A 21,284-nucleotide genomic window follows, 5' to 3' on the forward strand; every position below is an offset into this window, starting at 1 on the left:
CTCTCTCTCTCTCTCCGCCATGTAACTGTTGAAGAATAAACCACCCCGCTTCACTCCTCCGCCTTCTGTCTGGTGTTTTTCCCCGTGAGGGGCCGGTGACGACCGAAGACCCGGGATGGGTAAGTGAGAGGGCCGTGGGGCTAGTCGTCTAGATCTGTTGCGAGGGCAAACGCCCGCAACAGCCCTCACACTTTTCTGGGTGCCAGCTGCCTCCAGGAACTTCAATTCTCCTTCTGGGACAAGACCAAATCCTTGCAGATTATACTCATTGTAAGTTTGTAATCTCTCTTTATAAATTGTGCCTTTTCTCTTATGTGAGCATTCATCAGTAATGTCCACTCCCACAACTGAAACAAGATTCCTCCATTTATTTTCTCCTATTTTACTTTCTCCCTTAGTCTCTTCAACTACCCTCCTGTAACCTTTTTTCTTCCTGAGAGAACACAGGAATTATTTCCCCTACATTGCTAACCTTTCATTTGGAAAGGATATACCACATATTCCACCTATCTTCTTCCTCCCCTCTCTCCTTTTATGTGCCCTGGCATCATTATGAAATTTTGTCTCACAAAATCACCAATTCACATGTAGGCACAGGGCTGTGTGGTTTAGACAATGATATTTCAGGCCTGTTTTTCAACATCTTTCCTATTTTATTCTTCTGCTTTAGCCCTTTTATACTTCTGTACTTTTAGAAAGAAATCTTTTCATGACCTCTCTGTGGTTATTTTGTTGTTATTGTCCTTGGTGGCTGCGTTTGTTTACCTTTCTTGTATTTCTGTTGTCTAGGGTGTCTGGGAAGCAAATAATTTGCTCAAGTCCAGTTTTCTTTCTAGAAATGTTTTGTATATATCTCTCTCTCTTTTTTTAATTGAATGTCTAGCTTTTTTTTTTTTTTTTTGCTTTTTGGAGGTCAATTGGGGTTAAGTGATTTGCCCAAGGTCACACGGCTAGTTTTTGTGTTAAGTGTCTGAGATTGGATTTGAATTCAGGTCCTCCTGACTCCAGGGCCGTTGATCTATTCACTGCTCCACCTAGCTGCCCTTATCTTTTTTCATCAATAAAAAGATTCAGATTTGCAAAGTACGTCACCTTAGATTCTATTTTCGGCTTCATTGCTTTTTGAAACACATTTTGCCAGTCTCTCCTTCAGTTTTTAGTATGTGCAGGATTGTCTTGGCTAATTTGAATTATTTTGCATTTTGAAGGTGTTTCTCCTGGTTGCTTGCAGAATGTGTTATATATAATTGAAATTGTCATACTTAACCACTATGTGTCTTGGAGTTTGCAACAAAAGGTTGTTATTTTCTGGAGTCAATCTGAGGATTCTTTCTATTAGTACTTTGTTTGCTATGTTTAGAAGTACCAGGCAGTAGGTACTTCAGTACATAAGTACACTAGGCAGTGTACTATTTCTTGCATTATAGCATTCAGTTTTTTTGATTTGTCATTCTGGGAGACTCACAATCCTTAAGATGTTTCTATGTATCTTGTCTGTAAGATCATATTGTTTATGTGGAGACAAAATTAATATTATTGATGTTTACTTTTCTTCTTTCAGACTATTCTTTACTTCTGTGTGTTTGCATTACCACTCAGTTATTCCCTCTTTTGTTTCATTGGTTAGACTTGCCACTATGGACTCAAGTTTTTCTGTTCTGTCAGTAATTTCTACCATGCATGCTGTAAATTCTGCTTTCATGATTTATTTCTCTTTTAAACCATTCAGGAATATCTATTGTAGTTCCATGCTCTTATAGGAATCAACAGGGTCCCCTGCTTCATCAGGTAGCATTTCATTTTTTCATTGGTCTTGAGATATTTATTCAGAGGCACTTGGATTCATTTAGCTGATGTGGAAGTCATATTATTTTCTGCTACTAATATCTTCCCTGTTGGTTTATCTGCTTATGGCCACTTCTTTAACTGATTCTTCCTCCTTCTAAGATCTTTGGTAATGTCAGTAATTTTTCCTTATTTTCCCCTAATACTCACCTTCTGACTCCTTTCCTTGTGATGGCAATTTCCCTGGGGATTAGACTCTAAAACCATCTGGGCTTCCACTTGGCCTAGAAAATTCAAATTTCATCAACTTCAGTCTCTGCCTTAAGAGACTTTTGAGGGGACCAAACTGGTCCCAGATGGTTGCTTGTCTCTTTCCCTCATGTTTGGTGAAGTACCACACAGCCACAAATGCCCTCTCACCCCTATTCACTGTTTCTCAGTTGTTTGCATACCTTTATAGCAGCACAGAGCACTGCCATACTCCCATTGTGGTCAGAAAAAACTCCTGCTTTTTGGTTTTCCATAGCACTTGGAGGAAGGGTAGAATTTCTGTTGCAAATCCATGGGTTAGCCTGTACCATACCACGCTGCCTAAGTATAGCAGGCTGTCAGGGATGGGATGTTAACTGATTTAAAGATTAGAGATTAGCTTCCTCTGCTGTTACAGGTAGTTAGGTGGTAAAGTGAGTAGAGTGCCCAGACTGGAGTCAGGAAGACCTGAGTTCAAATCTGGCCTCAGACACGTATTAGCTGTGTGACCCTGGACAAATCATTTAACCCTTTTTGCTTCAGCTTCCTCATCTATAAAATGAGCTGGAGAAGAAAATGGCAACCCATTCCAGTATCTTTGCCAAGAAAATCCCAAATAGCATGTAAAGTCAAGCATAAGTAAGCTTTCCAGAGGACTGCTGCTATGAATAGCTTTAAGGTTCTGATTACATAGTATAGTGAACTCTCTATTTATTCAGTAATAAACTGAAGCAAAACATTCACAGAAACCAAAGTACAGCATTCACAATGATATAACATAACAACTTATCACTAAAGGGGCCACATAGTTTTAAACAAAAGATATCATTCAGGATACAAAGTACAAAGGTCTCCCACCCCTAGGTCTCATTGTTTTAATAATTCAGTTAGAAAGTCTTCCTTCTTGATTGGAGACTAGCTTCCAATCATCCTTAACTCAGTCATCCTTAAGAGGTACAAGGTATAAAGTACAAAGTTCTCCCACCCCTAGGTCACAGTAAATCATGATCTTGTCAGTCAGCACTATGTACCCAAGGAAAGATCCTTTCATCTTTCTAGGGGCTGCCTCCCAAATTCCATGGTTCCTCTTCCATGCTCCCAGCTCTTGCCTGAATTCACCCAACCATCACCTGTATTAACAGGTAAGCAGCTCTTAGCTCATCATCCAGCTCCTCATCCAGTTCCTCATCCAGATCCTTGTCCAGTTTCTGTTCCATATTGAAGCTCACAGGGACCACCTTAAGCCCTCCGAAGTCTCTGTTCCTGGGAAAAGAAAACTTAAGAGAGTCACAACACTATCTACACATACATCAAGCTTAGCAGAATTACAATATTCACACACATTGCTGGCACTATCAACTCAATTCACTTTCTGCCTGTGAAATCAACACAAGTCAACAGACAGGGTGCATCTGTCTGACAAAGTAACACAAATAACAGCTGGAATGCTTCTGTCTGACAAAGTATACAAATCAACACAGACAGAACAGACAGTGTCAGACACCACAAGTGTTCTTCTCAGTTCTGCTCAGTCCTAGCTTGTACTCCTGCTTTTATATGGTCTTTAGCTTCTCCCTGTTCCACCTGCCTCTTACATCCTTCCTGTTCCAATCTTTGGCAAGTCTCTCCCACCGTGGGCTTTACAGGTTCTGTTTCCAACAAAGACTTGATATAATCATGGACAAGACTCAGACACTTCAACTGAAACAAGGTTCTAAGTACTCCTTTGCTTACCATTACATGGCATCGTGAAGAATTGGACACAACTGAACAACAACTCTTCTGCTGTTAGTTAATTTAGTTTTTTCCTTTTTGGGATTCTTGGTATCCTAGACCATGGAGACAGCTGAAATTACTTTAACAATTGCATAAAATTCCTACGTTAGAGAGATTTAAGAACTCATGAGGATTGGAGAAGATTTCTAGTCCTTCACCTTGTTGTTCATGTGACCACCTTATTATTTTTATATTTTTTAGGCTTTTTACTTTGGTTTAATATCCTTGTTGTTTTATGTTTGGTCCACTCTATTTTTCAGAGAGTCTGTTGCTTAGGCAAAGTTTTTCTTGTGCCAAATTGTTAATTCCCTTTCTAAATTTTTCTTCCATAATTCTAATTTCTTTTCAATTTTTTCCATAAGCACTCTTATTTCATTTCTAAAAACTTTTTATGTTCTTTTTTTAAAAGCGCTGGCTTGAGGACATCTAGGTGGCACAGTGAATACAGCACTGGCCCTGGAGTCAGAAGGACCTGAGTTCAAATTTGGCCTCAGACACTTAACACAAAAAAACTAACCATGTGACCTTGGACAAGTCACAACTCCAACTGCCCTCCAAAAAGCAAAAATTAAATTAAATTAAAATTTAAAAAAATACTCTGGCTTGATTTCTTATGGGAATTCTAGTTAAACTTGTACCCAAGCTGTGTTTTCTTTTGAGGTTTTGCTTATAGATGTTTTGGAGTCATTCTCTTCTTCTGGATTTTGTATGTTGATTGTCCATGTTATCATAATAGCTTTTCGTGGTGGGATTCTTTTCTTGTTTGTTCAATCTTCCAGTCTACTTTCTGACATCAGACTTTAAGATAGTTCTAGGTTATTGTATCATTAAGGAGATATGTGCAGCTGCTTTAACTATTTTCAGGATTGGATTGCACAGTATAATGAACATGCTCACACCAGATTAGAATCAGTATAAGATTTATTCTGTGCACAAGGACAATATAAAGCAATACTAAAGAAATATATGAACATACATATAAAAATAAAGTCTAGCAGAATAGTAGATATATTTACATATGTCATCAAATGAGGGGAACATTTGGGTCATGCGACTGGGGAGTCCAGGTTCTGCTTCCAGAGTCCCATTTGGGAAAAGGTCTTGAGCAGAGCATCCCCTCCATAGGTGAACTCTGAAGAGTAGGGGGATCTTTCCAGGTTATATCCTGTTTTAGACAAAAAAAGGCATTGGGACAATTAATCAGCTTGTCTCCAGAGCCTTATGTGTCTTAGAGTAACTAATTGCACTTGATGTGTTGCAGCTCCAGATAGGGCAAGAGTCCCAAGGAGCAAAACATCTGTGATTGATATGGCAAAATGTCTGTACTCAAAAGGACACGGGATGGATTCTGTTTGTTCCCAGAAGGGTGGCCAACACTTCCAGGAAGAGGAATCAGCCAAGGACAGGTTGAACTTTTACTCCTGGGAACCAGGACAAGGTGACTTTTTTAGTCCTGGGAACTTGGCCCCTGTTCCAAGGAGAAAGATTCACATAGGCCTATAAATGTATAGGGAAGATCTTTAATATTTCATTAATCCTCCAGTTATGTGAACTTTTGGAAGGAATGTCTGATCTTTCTTGGGATATTGAGTGTTATATATTACAGGATTTCAGGAACAGCAGCTTTTAGTGCTGCTGAAATGGTCTATTCCAGGGTAAAGCTTGATTGTGATTGTTGCCTTTCTGGTCTAATCTTTTGGGGCTGAGTAACATACCTCAGGTCTTACCCCTAGGTGAAGTTCCAGTAAACAGATGTCAGACTTAAAATCAGTCAACTGGAAAGTTCTGTTGATTCAGAGTGACAGAATAGGCTCTCCTGGGGCGGCTAGGTGGGGCAGTGAATAGAGCACTGGCCCTGAAGTCAGGAGGACCTGAGTTCAAATTCGACCTCAGACACTTAACATAAAACTAGCCGTGTGACCTTGGGCAAGTCACTTAACCCCAACTGCCCTACCTTCCCTTTCCAAAAAGCAAAAAAAAAAAGAATTGGCTCTCCTTTGACCTGGGATTCCAGACTTAGTTATTTTTGCTTCAGATTGAGCGAGAAGCTGGAATTGAAATCCATCTCCTCATCCTCTCTTTCCTCTGGAGGTCATAGAAACACAGCTGTTTTTTTTTTCCTCTAAATTTTCTCCTTGCTCAATATATAGCTTGGAGCCTACAAGTGCTCCTCACTCTTGAATACCACCCCTGGGCACAGCTTCTTTCCTGAGTAGGCCTCAGATCTACAGCCCTGAATAGGATATTAAGCAGCAGAGCTGCCAGTTGGCACCTATTCCTGAATTGTGAATCATATCTTGTCTCACTCTGAAATGCTCAGAAAGGCTCACTGTTCCTGACAAAACCTGATCTCCAGTATCAGTCAACCTCTATGTCTGTATCCCTATCTAGATTTGGGCTAGAAAAATAACTAATGATGGCCAGCAGATAGTAGGTGATGTGAAAATGGAGAGAAGAGAGAGACTAGGATTGGTTATAGGGATCTTTTGGAGTCAACTATAAAGAAAATTGAACCCAGATTAGGCTATACTTTTGCTTCATTTTATTTTGTAATTACATTTCTATGTGTCCTATTCCCCTACTGGATTAAATTCTTTAGGCTATTGTGATAGTAATGGCATTTAAAGATTCCCCTGTATTGGCTTAGTTTTTCAAATTGATTGTATTAAAACCCAGAGCTTGTTAATCCCACCTGTGGGATGGACTTGTTGATGTGAAAAGAAAGTCCTGAACTGGGAGGAGCTGGTGACGTAGATTTGGAGAGACAAGTGAGAGGCAGAAGAAACTTTTTTTTGGAAGCAGCACCTCGTGGGGAGAGAGAGAGACTAAGAGAATTGCTGGTGGCCGCTTTGAATTGCCCTGGACTTTTGAGACCTGCCCCCTGAGCTGCCAAGGACTGAGGAGACATGGCTGTTTTGCTGGTACTTTGTCTGTCTGTTTTGATGTTCTTTTGCCAGATTTGTCCACTGGTGAAAGACAGTCCTGTTGTTGAAGAAGTCCTGGAACCTGGCTTTTGGTTAAGAAGCCCTGAGACTGTCCTGCAGACAGAGAGTGTGAATACTGTCCACTGGTGAAGGACAGTGCTGTTGTTGCAGGGGTCTGGGAGCCTTTCTGTTGGTTCAGAAGCCCTGAAGAAGGATTTTCTGGTTGTATGTTTACAGAAATCCTGGGAGAGGGCTTTGCTAATGTGTTCAGGGGTTCTAGGACTGTTCTACAGACAGAGGATGAATTCATGAAGGGATTGGCAATGTATTTTATGGCCTTGCTGAGCCTTGTCTCCCCAGGAACTAAGATTGCTGAGAACTTGCCTCGTGTCAAGATGAAGAAAAGACCTCCATTTGGGTATTAAGTGCTGTGTTTAAACTTGATGTAACTCTGGGGTAGATTCAATTGTGATCCAGGGGTGGGGAACTTTTGACCTTATGTTTGGAAACTAATCTCCATTTGAGAAGAGGGACTTTGTGGTGGATTAAATTAAGGTATAGCCTAGGGGTGGAGAAGTATTTAGAACAGAGACTTTGTAATTGATTGAATGATTGGAAGGTCCTGGGGTGGGGTAGTCCTTGGAGATTATTTAATCACATTTAGTAAATGCTGTATTTGGAATGATGTCATGTTTTGATCTTCTCTGTTCTTGGTTGGTCACTGAATAAAATGGAGAGCACCTATGCTGGTATTCTGAACCTGGGAAGTTGTCTTTCCTTGGCATTACATTACAGCTATGAACTGTATCTTGTTACATATATTTTTATTAGACCTATGATTTCATCAGTGAAGTACTTCTTCTACCAATGTAGATCAATATTTCTGCAAATTCTGATCTTACTACTTTGCCTCAGGCACTGAGAGGTTAAGTAACTTACCCAGTGTTACAAAGACAATTTATATAAGAAGTGGGACTTGAACCTAGGTAGGTACTCTTGACTCTGAGGCCAGTTTCTAAGTCACTATACCATACTGGCTTCTTACTGCACTGAATAGACCCTTCATTTTTGAACATGGAGCTCATCTCACCAAAGACAGAATAATAGAATAGAAAGTTCAGTAAGAAAGAACAGGAAACATGTATTCCAACAACTATGATCTACTTAGATCAAAACCCTAGACAATTCAAAATCCTAGTAACAGGCTGCCTGCCTATACGAAAGTCCCTTTCCTGGTCATTCCTCTCTGCTTCTTCATACCCATCCATGGAGGTCATGCTGAACTCTCTCCCATGTTTCTATTCCATTCTACTTTCCTTCTATTTTGTCCTATGCAACTCCCATTCTGTTATTAACAAGTTGCCTTTGCATTTTTCTTCCTCTCATGCTTCTCTTATATTCCTTCATTCATGAACATGTATATATATATATATGTGTGTGTGTGTGTATATATATATACATATATATACATATTATATATATCTTTAGAAAACAAGCTATGTAGTTGAAATTTGCAGTTTCATATTCAATCCTCTTTTTTGGCATGTTGAAATATTGTTGATGATTAAGTTTATAATAAAAAGAAATTTAAAAAAATTCCTCTTTTCTTTTATTTCCTTTTGTATCTCATCTAATTAAACCAAAACTTTGTCTTCATTGTGACCTCCAGTCACTTCATTCCACCCTGTTTTCCTAGTCTATCACCCCTGTTCAGGCTTCTTATTCCTCTCTTCAAATTCCCCTCCTCTCTTCTTTTTCTCTTGACCCTTTAGTCTATCATTTCAATATTAAATTCAATTAAAATTTGGAGTGACCTATAAGAGCTATTTCAGAAAGCAAGTACCCAAAACTTCCCTGGAAATTTATAGACACTCTAAAAACATGGTGATTCATATCTCTGGCCTTTCGGGTTTGATGATCTTCCTGGATGCTTCTGGCCATGGGGTGGCCCAGTGATTCAAGGAGAAGGTTTAGGCTCTGAATCAAAAGCATTAACAGAGATGATAATTTAAATCATGAAAGCTTATAAGATCACCAAGTGAAATAGTATTAGGAGTCCAAAATTAAAAAAAAAGCCTTACAAGACACCCAAGGTTAATGGGCCAAGATCCAGTAAATGATACAGAGAAGGGGCAAGCAGACAGGTAGAAGGATAAACAGGAGAAAGCAATGTCATAAAAATCTAGAGAGAAGAGAGTATCAAGCAGAAAAGGGTGACAGTGTCATAAGTTGCAAAAAGCTCAAAGAGGATGAGGACTAAGAAAAGGTCACTATATTTGAAAATCAGAAGATCATTAGTAATGTCGGAGAGAGAAAGTTTCTGATAAACAAAGTTTTGGCTGAATGGTGAAGTCAGAAGCCAGACTGAAGAAGAGTTTGACTCATACAGCCTTCTTAGGTGTTTAGAAAGGCTGCCACTTCCTGTAGAAAGAGAAGGTGACTAGAATCAGACCTGGATTCAGTTCCTGACTATGCCACTTGGTGACTGACCTTCAGCAAGTAACTTCCTCTTTTGTCTCACAACTTTCTCCTCTGTAAATTGGGACTAAAGAGACACTACCAACCTCACAGAATTGTTGAAAGTGCTTTGAGATCTTTAAAACTCTATATAGAAACGGGAGCTATTATTATTCTACTCTTATGTCTGATCTCTTAACACTTGTCAACTCACTTCACTTCTCTGGGCGTCACTTTCCCAAATTGTAAAATGGGAACAATATTCTCTTCATATGTAAAATGAAGGAGTCGGACTTCCACTTCTAAATCTATAATCCTACATTAAGCACCACCCTCAGCACTGAGGAAATTGGAGCTGCTATTGTGACTGGAAGCATTGTACACCAGAAGCCAGCCCAGTCACGATAGCAGGAAGTGTATTCTGGGGCTTGTAGTAACGGAGGGATGGGGCTACTCTTCGGGATCCAGGGAAGGATTATCCTCAAGACGATCTATCTAGCATAATGTTGGAGCCAGGGCGCTGCGGTGCCAGGGCAGGTACCAATGGGACTGCAGACCTATCTTTTGGGTGACTGCTTGCCTAATCAAACCGGCTCGAGGAAGGGTGCTCGTCCCCTTTAAGAGGGCGGGGGGAAGAGGGAGGAGAGGGAGTAAAAGTCTCCAGGGGCCACACAGCTGGGCTGAACCGGCTTTTCTGGGCGGGATTCTTAGGGGTTCTGGGTGGTGGCTTGGGCTCTGGCTTAGGCTCAGGCTCAGGCTCTGCCTCTGTCTCTGGTTCCGGCTCTAGCTCAAGCCCAGACTCTGGCTCCGCATCCTGCTGCTCCTCCTCATGGCTCCACGGTCCCTCGGCCACGTTATACTCTTGCTGGGTGGTGCTATGGCCGTCCTAGGTTCGGTGCTCTTCTTTGTATGGAAGGCCTACTTCAGTGACGGTAGCGGGCGACGGCGGCGGCCCTGGTGGGAAGCAGAGCTGAGCCCCTATGCGGGAGAGGTGAGCGGGATGACTAGGTTAGGCGAGGGGTGAGCTGCCAGCCCGGCACAGAGCCCTGCACCGACACAGAGGGAACAATACCCTCCGGGCTCCAACTCAGGGCGGATCAGTTGTCATCCATTCATCTCCGCCTTTTGGGAGAGTCGGCAAGGGGCGGAGGGTGGGCAATGGAGGGACCTTGGGGTTTCCTCAACTACCATGTGCATCTGTGTGCTTACACATGTGTGATTTGTGTGTGCATCTGAGTGTGTGCACAACCATGTGTGCATAGTTTTGTCCCACGTTTTTCTGTGTCTGTCTACATTTCTGTTCCTAGGGTTGCACTAGCTTGTGTCCTAATCTATTTCCATAGTGTGTTCTAAGGGCTTTACCCTACTCTCTCTTAGAGACCTGGCCAGTTTCCATGCTAATCTAGCTTTCTTCTAGCATCTATATAAAGTTGAAAGGATCCTTTGAAATGGGCTAGTTCTATTCCTCTCGTTTTATAGACGAGGAGAATCATCTTCCCTAAGCATGCTCAGGTATTAAGAACCAAATCCAGGATTCAAACTTGCATACTTTGATACCACAGACATTAATCTTCTCACTTGGTTCCCATAAACTGGGCAATGCCTAGTGTCCTGCTTGTCCAGGCTAACAAATTTTCCCTTATCTTACAGAATTAGATAACAATATATTCCCATGGAGACTTGGGGGAAAAGTTCTCTCTCTCAAACCAATGCTGTGTAGTCCAAGGAGAGTCTTAGAAAATGCACAGCTCTTCTCCTAGGGGAGGGTCACACGGATTTGTACCTTTGGAGGCCAGGGTTGGGGTAGGTACTGTTTGGAATGTGTGAATGTCCTTTCAGTTGTACTTAGGAGAGAGCTGCTGTTGATGCTGCCTTCTCAAATTGGGATCCTTTCTTGGGGAACAAGGTAGGGTCAGGTGTTCCTCAAGGGCTTTCTAGGGGCTCTAATGTCTCTCAAGGTAGAGCACAGAATACAAAGTCTGCATTCTCCATTTTGATCCTGTGTCTCTGCATCTGCTTTCTCTGCAGTTGGATCCAGATGAGCGACAGGTCCTGGTGCTGGGCCTGGATGGAGCTGGGAAAAGCACTATCCTCCATTGCCTCTCAGGCTATGGAACCAAAGAGCACATGGCTCCCACCTGGGGTTTCAACTCTGTTCGGCTCCCCACTGAGAGCTTCCAGATGGATTTGCTAGAGGGTGAGTTTGGCATAGCCAATTGTAGCAGCAAGCACCCCAAGCATGTCCTCAGGGTTTGCTGCTCACACAGGTTCTTGGATCTGCTTTGTTAAAGGAAAGCAACTCAAAATGGGTTAACAAGCTTACTTTAATCAGTCAGACATATATCGTTTACCTTGTTTAGGAGGAAAGGTCAGCACCCCGAACTTCAAAGTATACAGGCAGAATTATCAAGACAGAAACAGATCAAGTAGACAGATTTCCAAACTGTCCAACCATTACATCCATACCCAGTCAACATCTGGGTTTCCACATCTGGGTTTTTCAAAGGGGGGTGGGGCCCTGGACAACAGCTTCCCAGAATACAGATCAAATCACAGAACACTTCTCAAAGTGAGCCCCCAAAACAAAGCCTCACATCAGGGCTTATATAGCCTTGTCTTGGCTCAGAGAATGTAACAACCTTATTGACCCACTGGCCAATCAAAAAGTATCTACTGAAAAACAAGCCTCCCTCCCCAGGCTTCAGGTGCACTTTAGCCTAGGGGCAGGGAAGATCTTCCAAATTTGCATTCCCATTACACCAATGCCCATATCAAGAGAAGGAATGGGAGAAAATAATTATAAGGTACTCAAGAAGTCAAACAAAAATAAATTGTTAATGATAGATATATGTATATATGTGTGTATATATGTATGTGTACACACACACACACACACACATATTCTGCCAGGCCCTGAGCTAGTAAAAGAGAAGAAACATAAAATCACAAAATGTCACAAGTGGAAGGGCTATCAGAGATCTGGTCAAGTTCTCTTATTTCAGAGATGAGTAGAAATGTTCCCCCTTCTCAGGAAGCTGTCTCTTGGGGGACACAAAACAATTAGGCAGTAATGCAAGTCACTACTGTATATACTTGAGAGCTAGAGTAAGTGTATAGACTCCAAGTCCTATGGGTATAGGGGCCTGGGGGAAAATCTGAATGGACTAGAAAAGTTGCAAATGGATTCTTGGAGGTTGGTGGGATGGGTAGGATTTGGATGGGAAGAGAGAAGGAAGGATGTTTCAAGGTCAGGGGAGGTCTGTACAAGCAAAGGTACTGTGATAGTAATGGCAATTAAAGATTCCCCTGTATTGGCTTGGTTTTCAAACTGATTGTGTTAAAACCCAGAGCTTGTTAATCCCACCTATGGGATGGACTTTTTGATGTGAAAAGAAAGTCCTGAACTGGGAGGAGCTGGTGACGTAGATTTGGAGAGACAAGAGAGAGGCGGAAGAACTTTTTTTTTTTTGGAAGCAGCACCTCGTGGAGAGAGAGAGACTAAGAGAATTGCTGGTGGCCACTTTGAATTGCCCTGGACTTTTGAGACCTGCCCCCTGAGCTGCCAAGGACTGAGGAGACATGGCTGTTTTGCTGGTACTTTGTCTGTTTTGATGTTCTTTTGCCAGATTTGTCCACTGGTGAAAGACAGTCCTTTTGTTGAAGAAGTCCTGGAACCTGGCTGTTCACTAAGAAGCCCTGAGACTGTCCTGCAGACAGAGAGTGAATACTGTCCACTGGTGAAGGACAGTGCTGTTGTTGCAGGGGTCTGGAGACTGTCCTGCAGACAGAATGAATACTGTCCACTGGTGAAGGACAGTGCTGTTGTTACAGGGGTCTGGAGACTGTCCTGCAGACAGAGTGAATACTGTCCACTGGTGAAGGACAATGCTGTTGTTGCAGGGGTCTGGGAGCCTTTCTGTTGGTTCAGAAGCCCTGAAGAAGGATTTTCTGGTTGTATGTTTACAGAAATCCTGGGAGAGGGCTTTGCTAATGTGTTCAGGAGTTCTAGGACTGTTCTACAGACAGGATGAATTGATGAAGAGACTGGCAATGTATCTTGTGGCCTTGCTGAGCCTTGTCTCCCCAGGAACTAAGATTGCTGAGAACTTGCCTCCTGTCAAGATGAAGAAAAGACCTCCATTTGGGTATTAAGTGCTGTGTTTAAACTTGATGTAACTCTGGTGTAGATTCAATTGAGATCCCGGAGTGGGGAACTTTTGACCTTTTGGTGCTCTGTGATTGACAAATGAAGGTACTTTACTTATGTTTGGAAACTAATCTCCATTTCAGAAGAGGGGCTTTGTGGTGGACTAAATGAAGGTATAGCCTAGGGGTGGAGAAGTATTTAGAACAGAGACTTTGTAATTGATTGAATGATTGGAAGGTCCTGGGGTGGGGTAGTACTTGGAGATTATTTAATCACACTTAGTAAATGCTGTATTTTGAATGATGTCATGTTTTGATCTTCTCTGTTCTGGGTTTGTTACTGAATAAAATGGAGAGCACCTATGCTGGTATTCTGAACCTTGGGAAGTTGCCTTTCCTTGGCATTACATTACAGGTACAGAGTAAGAAATGAGCTTGGTGTGTTGGAAAAGTCAAGATAATGGCCTTGAGTCAATTCAGCAGGTACTCCTGCCACGCACCAGGTCCTATATGCAGTAGTGGGAATAGGCACTGGAACTGTGCTTTCATAAACTCTCTGCAATCTTTAGTCCAAGAGAGCTGTCTAGAACACTGACAGAACTGTCTCTTGGGGAGACAATGACTTCCCCAGGGAACCAGTCAGTATGTGTCAAAGGTGGGTCCTGAAATCAAGTTTTCTTGCTTCATAGTCAGTTTTCTATCCACTATTACAAGGGATTCAAAGAAAAAAAAATAAAAACAGGGTCTCTCCTCAAGGAGCTTACATTCTGCTGTGACCAAAGACAAAGCACATAGGCAGGTAAGTAAATGAAAAATACAAAGTAACTTTACTGTAATGGGAATCACCAATAATTAAGGAAATTGGGGAAGATCTCTGTTTCTAGGAGGCAAGCAAGGTTGCTCAGGAGAGGTTTCCTGGAAAAAAGGAACCTTCAGGGTAAGGTACTGGTAGCAAGAATGGACCTGTTGTGCCTGTATATGTAGGTGAGATTAGGCAACATAATGATGCTAGCCCAGAGGTCAGAAAAAGGTCAGTGAATGGGGAGTTTCTAAGGCCACCAGGATGGTTTGACACAGTACATAGTATGACATGGTGGAGAAAACTCTTGATTTGGAGTCAGAGAACCAAGTCTGATTCCTGGTTCTGGTTTCTGCTTTTGTGAGAAGTCCCTTCCCCCCTCTGGGTTTCAGTTCCTTACATAATAAAATGAGAGGTTTGGCTCAGATCAGGGTTTCTTAGCTTGGGGTCCATGAACCATGAATAGGTTTCAATGGATCTGTAAGTTTTTAAAAAATATTTTAATAACTGCATTTCACTATAATGGATTTCCTTTGTAATCCTATATGTTATTTGATACATTTAACATTCTTTGAAGGGGTTCATAGGCTTCGCCAGACTACCAGGACACAAAACAAAATTAAGAATTTTGGATTAGATGATCTCTAGGGTTCCTTTCTACCATTAACGCTGTGATCCTTCTGTCTGTCTCTCTCTTCATTCCTCTTTCTCAGTTGGTGGCAGCCAGAACCTTCGGTTTTACTGGAAGGAGTTCCTGAGCCAGGCAGATGTGCTGCTATTTGTGGTAGACTCTGCTGACCGGCTACGGCTACCCTGTGCTCGGCAAGAGCTGCATATGCTGCTGGCAGAAGATCCAGACCTGCCTGTGGTTGTAGTAGCCAATAAACAGGTGCGTGAGTCTGCTCTTGGGGGATGAAGCAATAACTTGTTTTTAGCACCAGCTCATATAGGCTGACTCAAGAATTTCAATAGTAACCATAATGACTGCTAAATTTTTTTAAATTGAGTTTTTATTGATATCAGTTGTTTTTTTTTATATTTACATAATTCTCCCTTCCCCTTCCAGAGAACCATCCTTTGTAATAAATATTTTAAAAGACAAATAAAAGAAAAAGAGGGGAAAATCAGCATAATTGATCAGTACATTAAAGTAGTCTGAAAATGTACAATGTACCATAATTTTCAACTTCTTAGATCTGCAAAAGGGTAGAGTGGGCGTGTATTCTTTTGAGCCATGCTTTTTCTTTGTGATTTTGCAGCATTCACTTTTTTGTGTTTCTTTCTGTTTACATTATTGTCATTGTATATATTGTTTTCTTGGACCCTTTTACTTAACTCGGCCTTAGTTCATGTAGCTCTTTTCATTTTTCTCTATATTCATCACATTCTTCATTTGTTATAATGTAGGGCAATATTCCATTACATTCCTGTGTTACCATTTGTTTGGCCATTTCCCAATCAGGCATCAGAACAGAGTTCTGTTTCCAGTTCTTTGCTGCTACAAAAAATGCTACTAGAATACGTTGGTGTGTATAGGGACTTTTCTTCCTATTAGTGGTCTCTATGGGATCACTGTATTTTCTATAGTGCTTTAAGGTTTATACCTTTTTCTTTTGAGGTAATTAGCACACAAACATTATTATTATCCTCAGTCCACAAGGGAAGAAACTGAGCCTCATCTGGTATGAGTGACTTGCCAGAGGCAATTTCCTTATCTGTAAAATGGGGATAATAATAGCTTCTAACTCTCAGGGGGAGGTGGGGTAGTAGTAAGGGTAAAATGAGATAAAGATTGAAAAGTGCTTCCAAAACCTTATAATTGCTAGTCATAGCAAGAAATGATGGAGTTAAAATTTGAACCCAAGTCATAAGACTGTGAGATTTAGGGGTAGAGGAAACCTTAGTCTAGTCCTATCTCCCTCTCAACAGTTTTACAGTCTAGTAAATTGAGGTCCACCTTGCCAAAAATTACTCAGCTAATAAATTCTAAGACCAGGATTTAAACCTGTCTTCCAACTTCATATCAATTGTTCTTCTCTTATACCATAGCTGCACAGAGATTTCTCAATTTGGGGGCTTAACCTATGTAGGACATATGAGTTTTAAAAAATAAACAAGATTTTATAGACGCTCCCACTTTGTAGGTGAGAAAATTCCCAGACAGGAAAGTAACTTGCTCAGCCTTTGTGTAAGGAAGCTTAATCTGGCAGCAGTGTTAAAGGCTGAAGGGAAGGAAGAGTAGGTTGACAGGCTTATGAAGAAGCCAACAGGTTTTACTGTAATTTCATTTGTTTAAAATGGAATCTGGTGTAGAGAAAGAACCTTGGATTTGGATTCAGAAGACTAATCTATGCCATTTCCCTTCTTTGGGAGACTGTTTACTGATCTGCAAGATGAAATTCAACTGTCATTACCTACTACAAAGCACCATGCTAGATGCTGAGGATATGAAAATAAAAGGAAAAACAGTTTATACCTTCAAGAAGCTTACACTGTACTGGGGAGTCAAACCAAAGACTGTTGATTACCAATTCAGGGTTCATTCCAATACAATCATCTTCCTAAACTAGGCAGAGGGGTCCTAAAACAGAAGGAGAATGGGGAAGGGAAAGCTGACTTCTGAGGACATGACGAAAGAATTGAATTAGATGATATCTAAGGCCCCCTTCTGTCTTTATATCCTAAAGTCCTTCTACTCATATAAAACCCTTAAGCTGAGGCATCCTTTAAACTTGTGTTGTAATGGAAAAGAACAAGGGATTTACAGTCAGAATCCTGTTTCCCCCCCTCCCCCATTTTTATCTAAAAGTCAGTGTTTAAAATGAGAAGTATTCCAAGTATGTTATTCCAAGTATTGGATGTCAGGAGGGCAGTCAGTCAACAAACATTTATTAGGTACTTACTACATGCCAGATATTGTCCTAAGTGGGGAAGAAGGGTAACATATAACAAAATATAAGATACATGTAATGAAAATTGTTGAAGGAAGGGGGAAGGAATTGGGGTGGATTGGGGAGAAGAGGTAGTTTGGAGGAGGGAAGAAAGTAGATCAGGAAAGGTCTCCTGCAAGAAGCTAGGATTTGAGCTGGGGGAAGTCAGGAGGTGGAAGGAGGGAAAGCATTGCAGGCATGGGGGACAGCCAATGAAAGGAATCCCTCCTACAAGGTCCACCCCATTCAGTATTTAATCAGCAAAGCTATCCAGGGAGCACCAAAATAACTACAGTTGCCAGGGGGTGGTGGTAGAAAAGAGCATAACGAGATGAAGGAGGTAAGGTCAGGTAAATATGGGAGATAAGGGAAGTTGAATTCACACTAGGGGACTCCACTGTTGTGCCCTCCCCAAATTCCCCTCACCCCAAGTAGGGCTAATGGACACAGGCCTACCTGCCCTCTGGGATAACCCAACTATAAAGCAACAAATGCTATGGTGTTGCCATTCAGACTTGGCTCCCTCTTCATCTGTAGGACAAGAGTGAGGCCTTGAGCATGGCTCAGCTGCAGCAAGAACTGGACCTGCAAGCCTTTGACCAGCGTGAGTTCTTCTTGCTGCCAGTCAGCATTCCCCCAGCTGGGCCAGGCTCTTCACCTCCAAGCATTCACCACGTCTGGACACTGCTATTAGACCTTCTCTCCCAAGCTTGACTGGAAATGTAGCTTCTGGGGTAAGGGCTCCCCACTCACCTTCCCACACAGCCCAGTCCTCCAACAGTTTACCTGATAACCTTCAGGTTGGAGAGGTGCTTTTCTGAGGATCCCTGAAAGTTCTGGATTTGGAGTCAAGACGTAGGTTCCAATCTAGATCTAGACCTTGATAGTTACTTCAGGGAAGTCACTTCACCTCCGTGGGCCTGTGTCCTCATCTGTAAGATGAGGGGTTGGTCCAAAGTGGTTCTTGCCAGGTATAAAATCCTGAACCTGGATCCTAAAATCATAATCCTGGTGCTCAGAGGAAAAGAATTCTGGAGCTCAATAGAGGCTGTTCTTTTCCTTAAGCTCCTGGATTAATCTGGGCTCCCAGGAAAGAAATCCATGGAAGGATACTTTCCTTCTCTGCCTCCTGTACCTGGGATGACTATGGCAGTGGTCACCTTTCAGGGAGCCCCTTTTAAGCTCTGCTCTCAGGCCACAAAGTGGCCCTTTGGATAACCTGCCTACAGTGCCAAACCATCTCATACAGGAAGTGGCCTATTAACAATACTACAGTATAATGGAAGAGAACACTGGATTTGGAGTCAGAAGACCTGTATTTGAATTTAGCTGTTACAAGCCACGTGACTGCTAGCAAATTACGTCTCTTCCTTGAGCCTCAGTCTCTTATCTCTGCCTGGTTATAGGGGCAAAAGAACCCCCACCTCAAAGGGCCACTGTAAGGCTCAAGAGAACTTGGTGCTACTGACCTCACAGGGTTGTTGTGAGCATGTTTTGTGAACCATTAAGAAATATAAGCTGATTTTTTGTTGAGGAAGCTTGGCATAGCAGATATACAGCTGGCCTGGAAGTCAGGAAAACCTGGGTTCAAACCTCACCTCAGACTGATACTGGCTATGTGGCTTTGGTTATGCTTATTTGCTTTTTGTGAACTAAAAATTACAGAACAATTGCTTGTGTTTCACGACAGGCAATTTTTTTTTTAAGCAATTGGGGTTAAGTAACTTGCTCAAGGTTATGCAGCCAGTTACTTTGTGTGGGTGTTAAGTATCTGAGGCTGGAACCAATTCCAGGTCTCCCGACCCCGGGGCTGGCGCTCTTACTCACTGTGCCACCTGGCCACCCCGAGACAGGCAATTTCTTAAACTACTGAAGTCATAGGTCAAGGCTAATACCCCAATTATTTATTAGCAGTTATTTGCAATTTGATTTGCTTCATAGGTTGCCAGGAAAGTTGGATGAGGAAAGCTTATTTTCAGGGTCTGACTAATAGTTAGATGGGAAGTGTATAGTTTTCATGTAGGTACTGCAAAGGGAACTGAACCAAAGATAAAGTGAGATTGCCTTTGAGAAACTATGCAGCACTTTTAATGATCCCAAGCTGCTGGCTGCAGTAAAAGCACCCTGCACCCCCTTTTTTTGTCCATTAGAGTATTTTATTTGTATGTACATTTTACATCCTTAGAAAAAGAATCCCAGGATTTTTCCTCCTGTGGTTGCATCTTGCTTCCTCACGGTCCATGATGCCAGCTGAGGTTGTAAGCACAATAACCCCAAACTGATGGGATGGTAGCAAATGATTTTGCCACTTTTCCAGATCTTTCAATTGAACATCAGATCTGGGGCTGATTACATCACACTTATGAGGTTCACAACAGTTTTTCCTGCTCTGTGATCAGTGATTTCAAATTTGCCAATGTAACCATGCTTCATCAACCATGGCCTAATAAGAACCTGGAATTTTCCTCGCTTTTCTGGATTGCTGATGCTTTTGAGAGCATCTTCCAGGACATTCATGGGCACCATGGTGGCAATGCTGCAAGATGACAGAAAAAGGACAGGATGGGTAAGCTCAGAGAGATATGCTAAGTTCATAAGTTCTTCTATTTAAAGCCAACATTTCACCCTGGGATGCTGTAGGGCTAGAAATCACAGAATACCACAATGAAGATTTAAAAGTACCAGTGACCCAAAGGGCTGAATAGTGGTGAGTGCAAAAAAAAGTGTATATTACCAGTGATGAACTTGAAAAATGGTATGGAGTCTACTATGGAAAATAAATATGATAAGAAGCAGGTTGGTTATGGAGTAAGACTAACAGTAAGGATAGCCATGGCATCCAGAACATATTAAAAAAATTCAAAAAGGCCTCTGCACATTGGGCAGAGCATCTACAACCATCTACATCTACATGTGAGATGGCTGCAACTCATCAAGAGGTTGAAATCTGGACCAGTGGAAGAAGTCCTCATGCCAGTTTCATTTATCTTTAAGGTCTCAGGATCTGACTCTACCAAGGGTACAGTGGTTGCCAAGTTCCTTTCCCAAGGCTCCTGGAGGCTATGACACCGACAGTTCACATCTAGTTACTTCTGGGCATCAGTCCTTCACTGGGCTCTGGCCCTGGCTTATTGTGATCAACAGCTTCCAGCTCCCCTCCTAGGGCTGTAATAGTCTAAAACAAACTTATTTCAGTGACACTGATATTGAGGATATGTTCTCCAAACAGGATCTGCAAGTTTGGGGAAAAAGAATGCCAAGTTCTGAGCTTACTTGCTTCTCGACCTAAAGTCAGGAAAGAAGATCAACATCTGTGGACTGAGACACTTTGCTAAGGTCTCCCTATCACTTCTACTGTGACCCTGGTCAGACATAACATCTCTCCAACTCCCTTCCTCAGGGTTATGATACTCCAAAACAAGCACAAATTATCAGTAAGATGATGGGAAAAAAAAGGAGGCAGCTGCTGTATAGTGCACTGAGTCAGAAGACCTAGGTTTGAGTTGTGCTACTTTGTGTGACCTTAGACAAGTCACTTCCTCTTCTTGAGGCCTGTTTCATCAACTGTAAAATAAAGGGGGCAGAGCTGATGATCTCAAAGATTCCATCCAACTTTAAAATCTTGTCTTGCATGTTCTTACAGACTGTCAAGAATGAAGCTATTCATGTACTGTGCATTAACTCTCCTGCATCTGTTCACATAGGCTCGAAGGGGCAGAAAACCACTTAGTGAAATCATCCCTTTAGGCCAGCAGGGCTGAGCCTGAGCCTAAGGCAAAGACAGCAACCTCCCCATTTAAAATTTTTATAGGAAGCAGGACCAAATTCCAGACTCAATCATGTTTCCGGGTGCTGTTATTAATATATTGGATGATTGTCAATGTGGCCAGGAAGGGCAAAATGACTAAAACTGTGGATGTCATTAACGTAATAGGCTGTCAAAGAGGGCAATGGAAATTGTTCCACTGGGCTTTTCAGACCTTTGAAAGCTGTGAAAGATATACTGTAATGGTGTCAACTGTTAATGGACTTGTAGTCAATTTAAAATCTGGACTAGCCGTCTGTCACTATCAGGCTAGCACTCTCAGGGAATGCAAACAAATTCTATAGTTAATTCTACTAAACATCATCAAGTGTTCCAAAGACAAATACAGTGTGAATTTTAGTTTATCCATGCCAGTGTTCCCCTTGAAGCAGTTAACAACCATGCTGGAAGTA

General features: G+C 41.9%; 1 protein-coding gene across 3 annotated transcripts; it reads left to right on the forward strand.

The window, feature by feature from the left end:
* Positions 1-9,844: 9,844 nt before the first annotated feature.
* On the forward strand, positions 9,845-20,678 carry ARL10 (ARF like GTPase 10). 3 transcript variants are annotated; one of them, XM_069077658.1, is made up of 5 exons: positions 9,845-10,182; positions 11,220-11,388; positions 14,850-15,025; positions 17,604-17,800; positions 20,061-20,678. In XM_069077658.1, exons 1-4 carry the CDS (start codon positions 10,021-10,023, stop codon positions 17,778-17,780), a joined length of 684 nt encoding a protein of 227 aa, XP_068933759.1. In that variant the 5' UTR covers positions 9,845-10,020; the 3' UTR covers positions 17,781-17,800; positions 20,061-20,678. The 3 variants fall into 3 exon arrangements, with proteins under 3 accessions (XP_068933759.1, XP_068933760.1, XP_068933761.1); XM_069077659.1 differs by having other exon boundaries at positions 20,296-20,678; XM_069077660.1 differs by lacking the exon at positions 17,604-17,800 and having other exon boundaries at positions 9,847-10,182.
* The last annotated feature ends 606 nt before the right edge of the window (positions 20,679-21,284 follow it).

This window comes from Petaurus breviceps, unplaced genomic scaffold, assembly GCF_028583685.1.
Source record: "Petaurus breviceps papuanus isolate PSGF00001 unplaced genomic scaffold, PetGlider_PUasm1.0 90994, whole genome shotgun sequence".
Taxonomy (NCBI): Eukaryota; Metazoa; Chordata; class Mammalia; order Diprotodontia; family Petauridae; genus Petaurus; species Petaurus breviceps.

Coding starts and splice junctions, on each gene's coding strand:
- ARL10 (XM_069077658.1), top strand. CDS start 10,021: ATGGCTCCACGGTCCCTCGGCCACGTTATACTCTTGCTGGGTGGTGCT. Junction 10,183..11,219: donor TGAGCCCCTATGCGGGAGAG/GTGAGCGGGATG, acceptor CTTTCTCTGCAG/TTGGATCCAGATGAGCGACA. Junction 11,389..14,849: donor CCAGATGGATTTGCTAGAGG/GTGAGTTTGGCA, acceptor CCTCTTTCTCAG/TTGGTGGCAGCCAGAACCTT.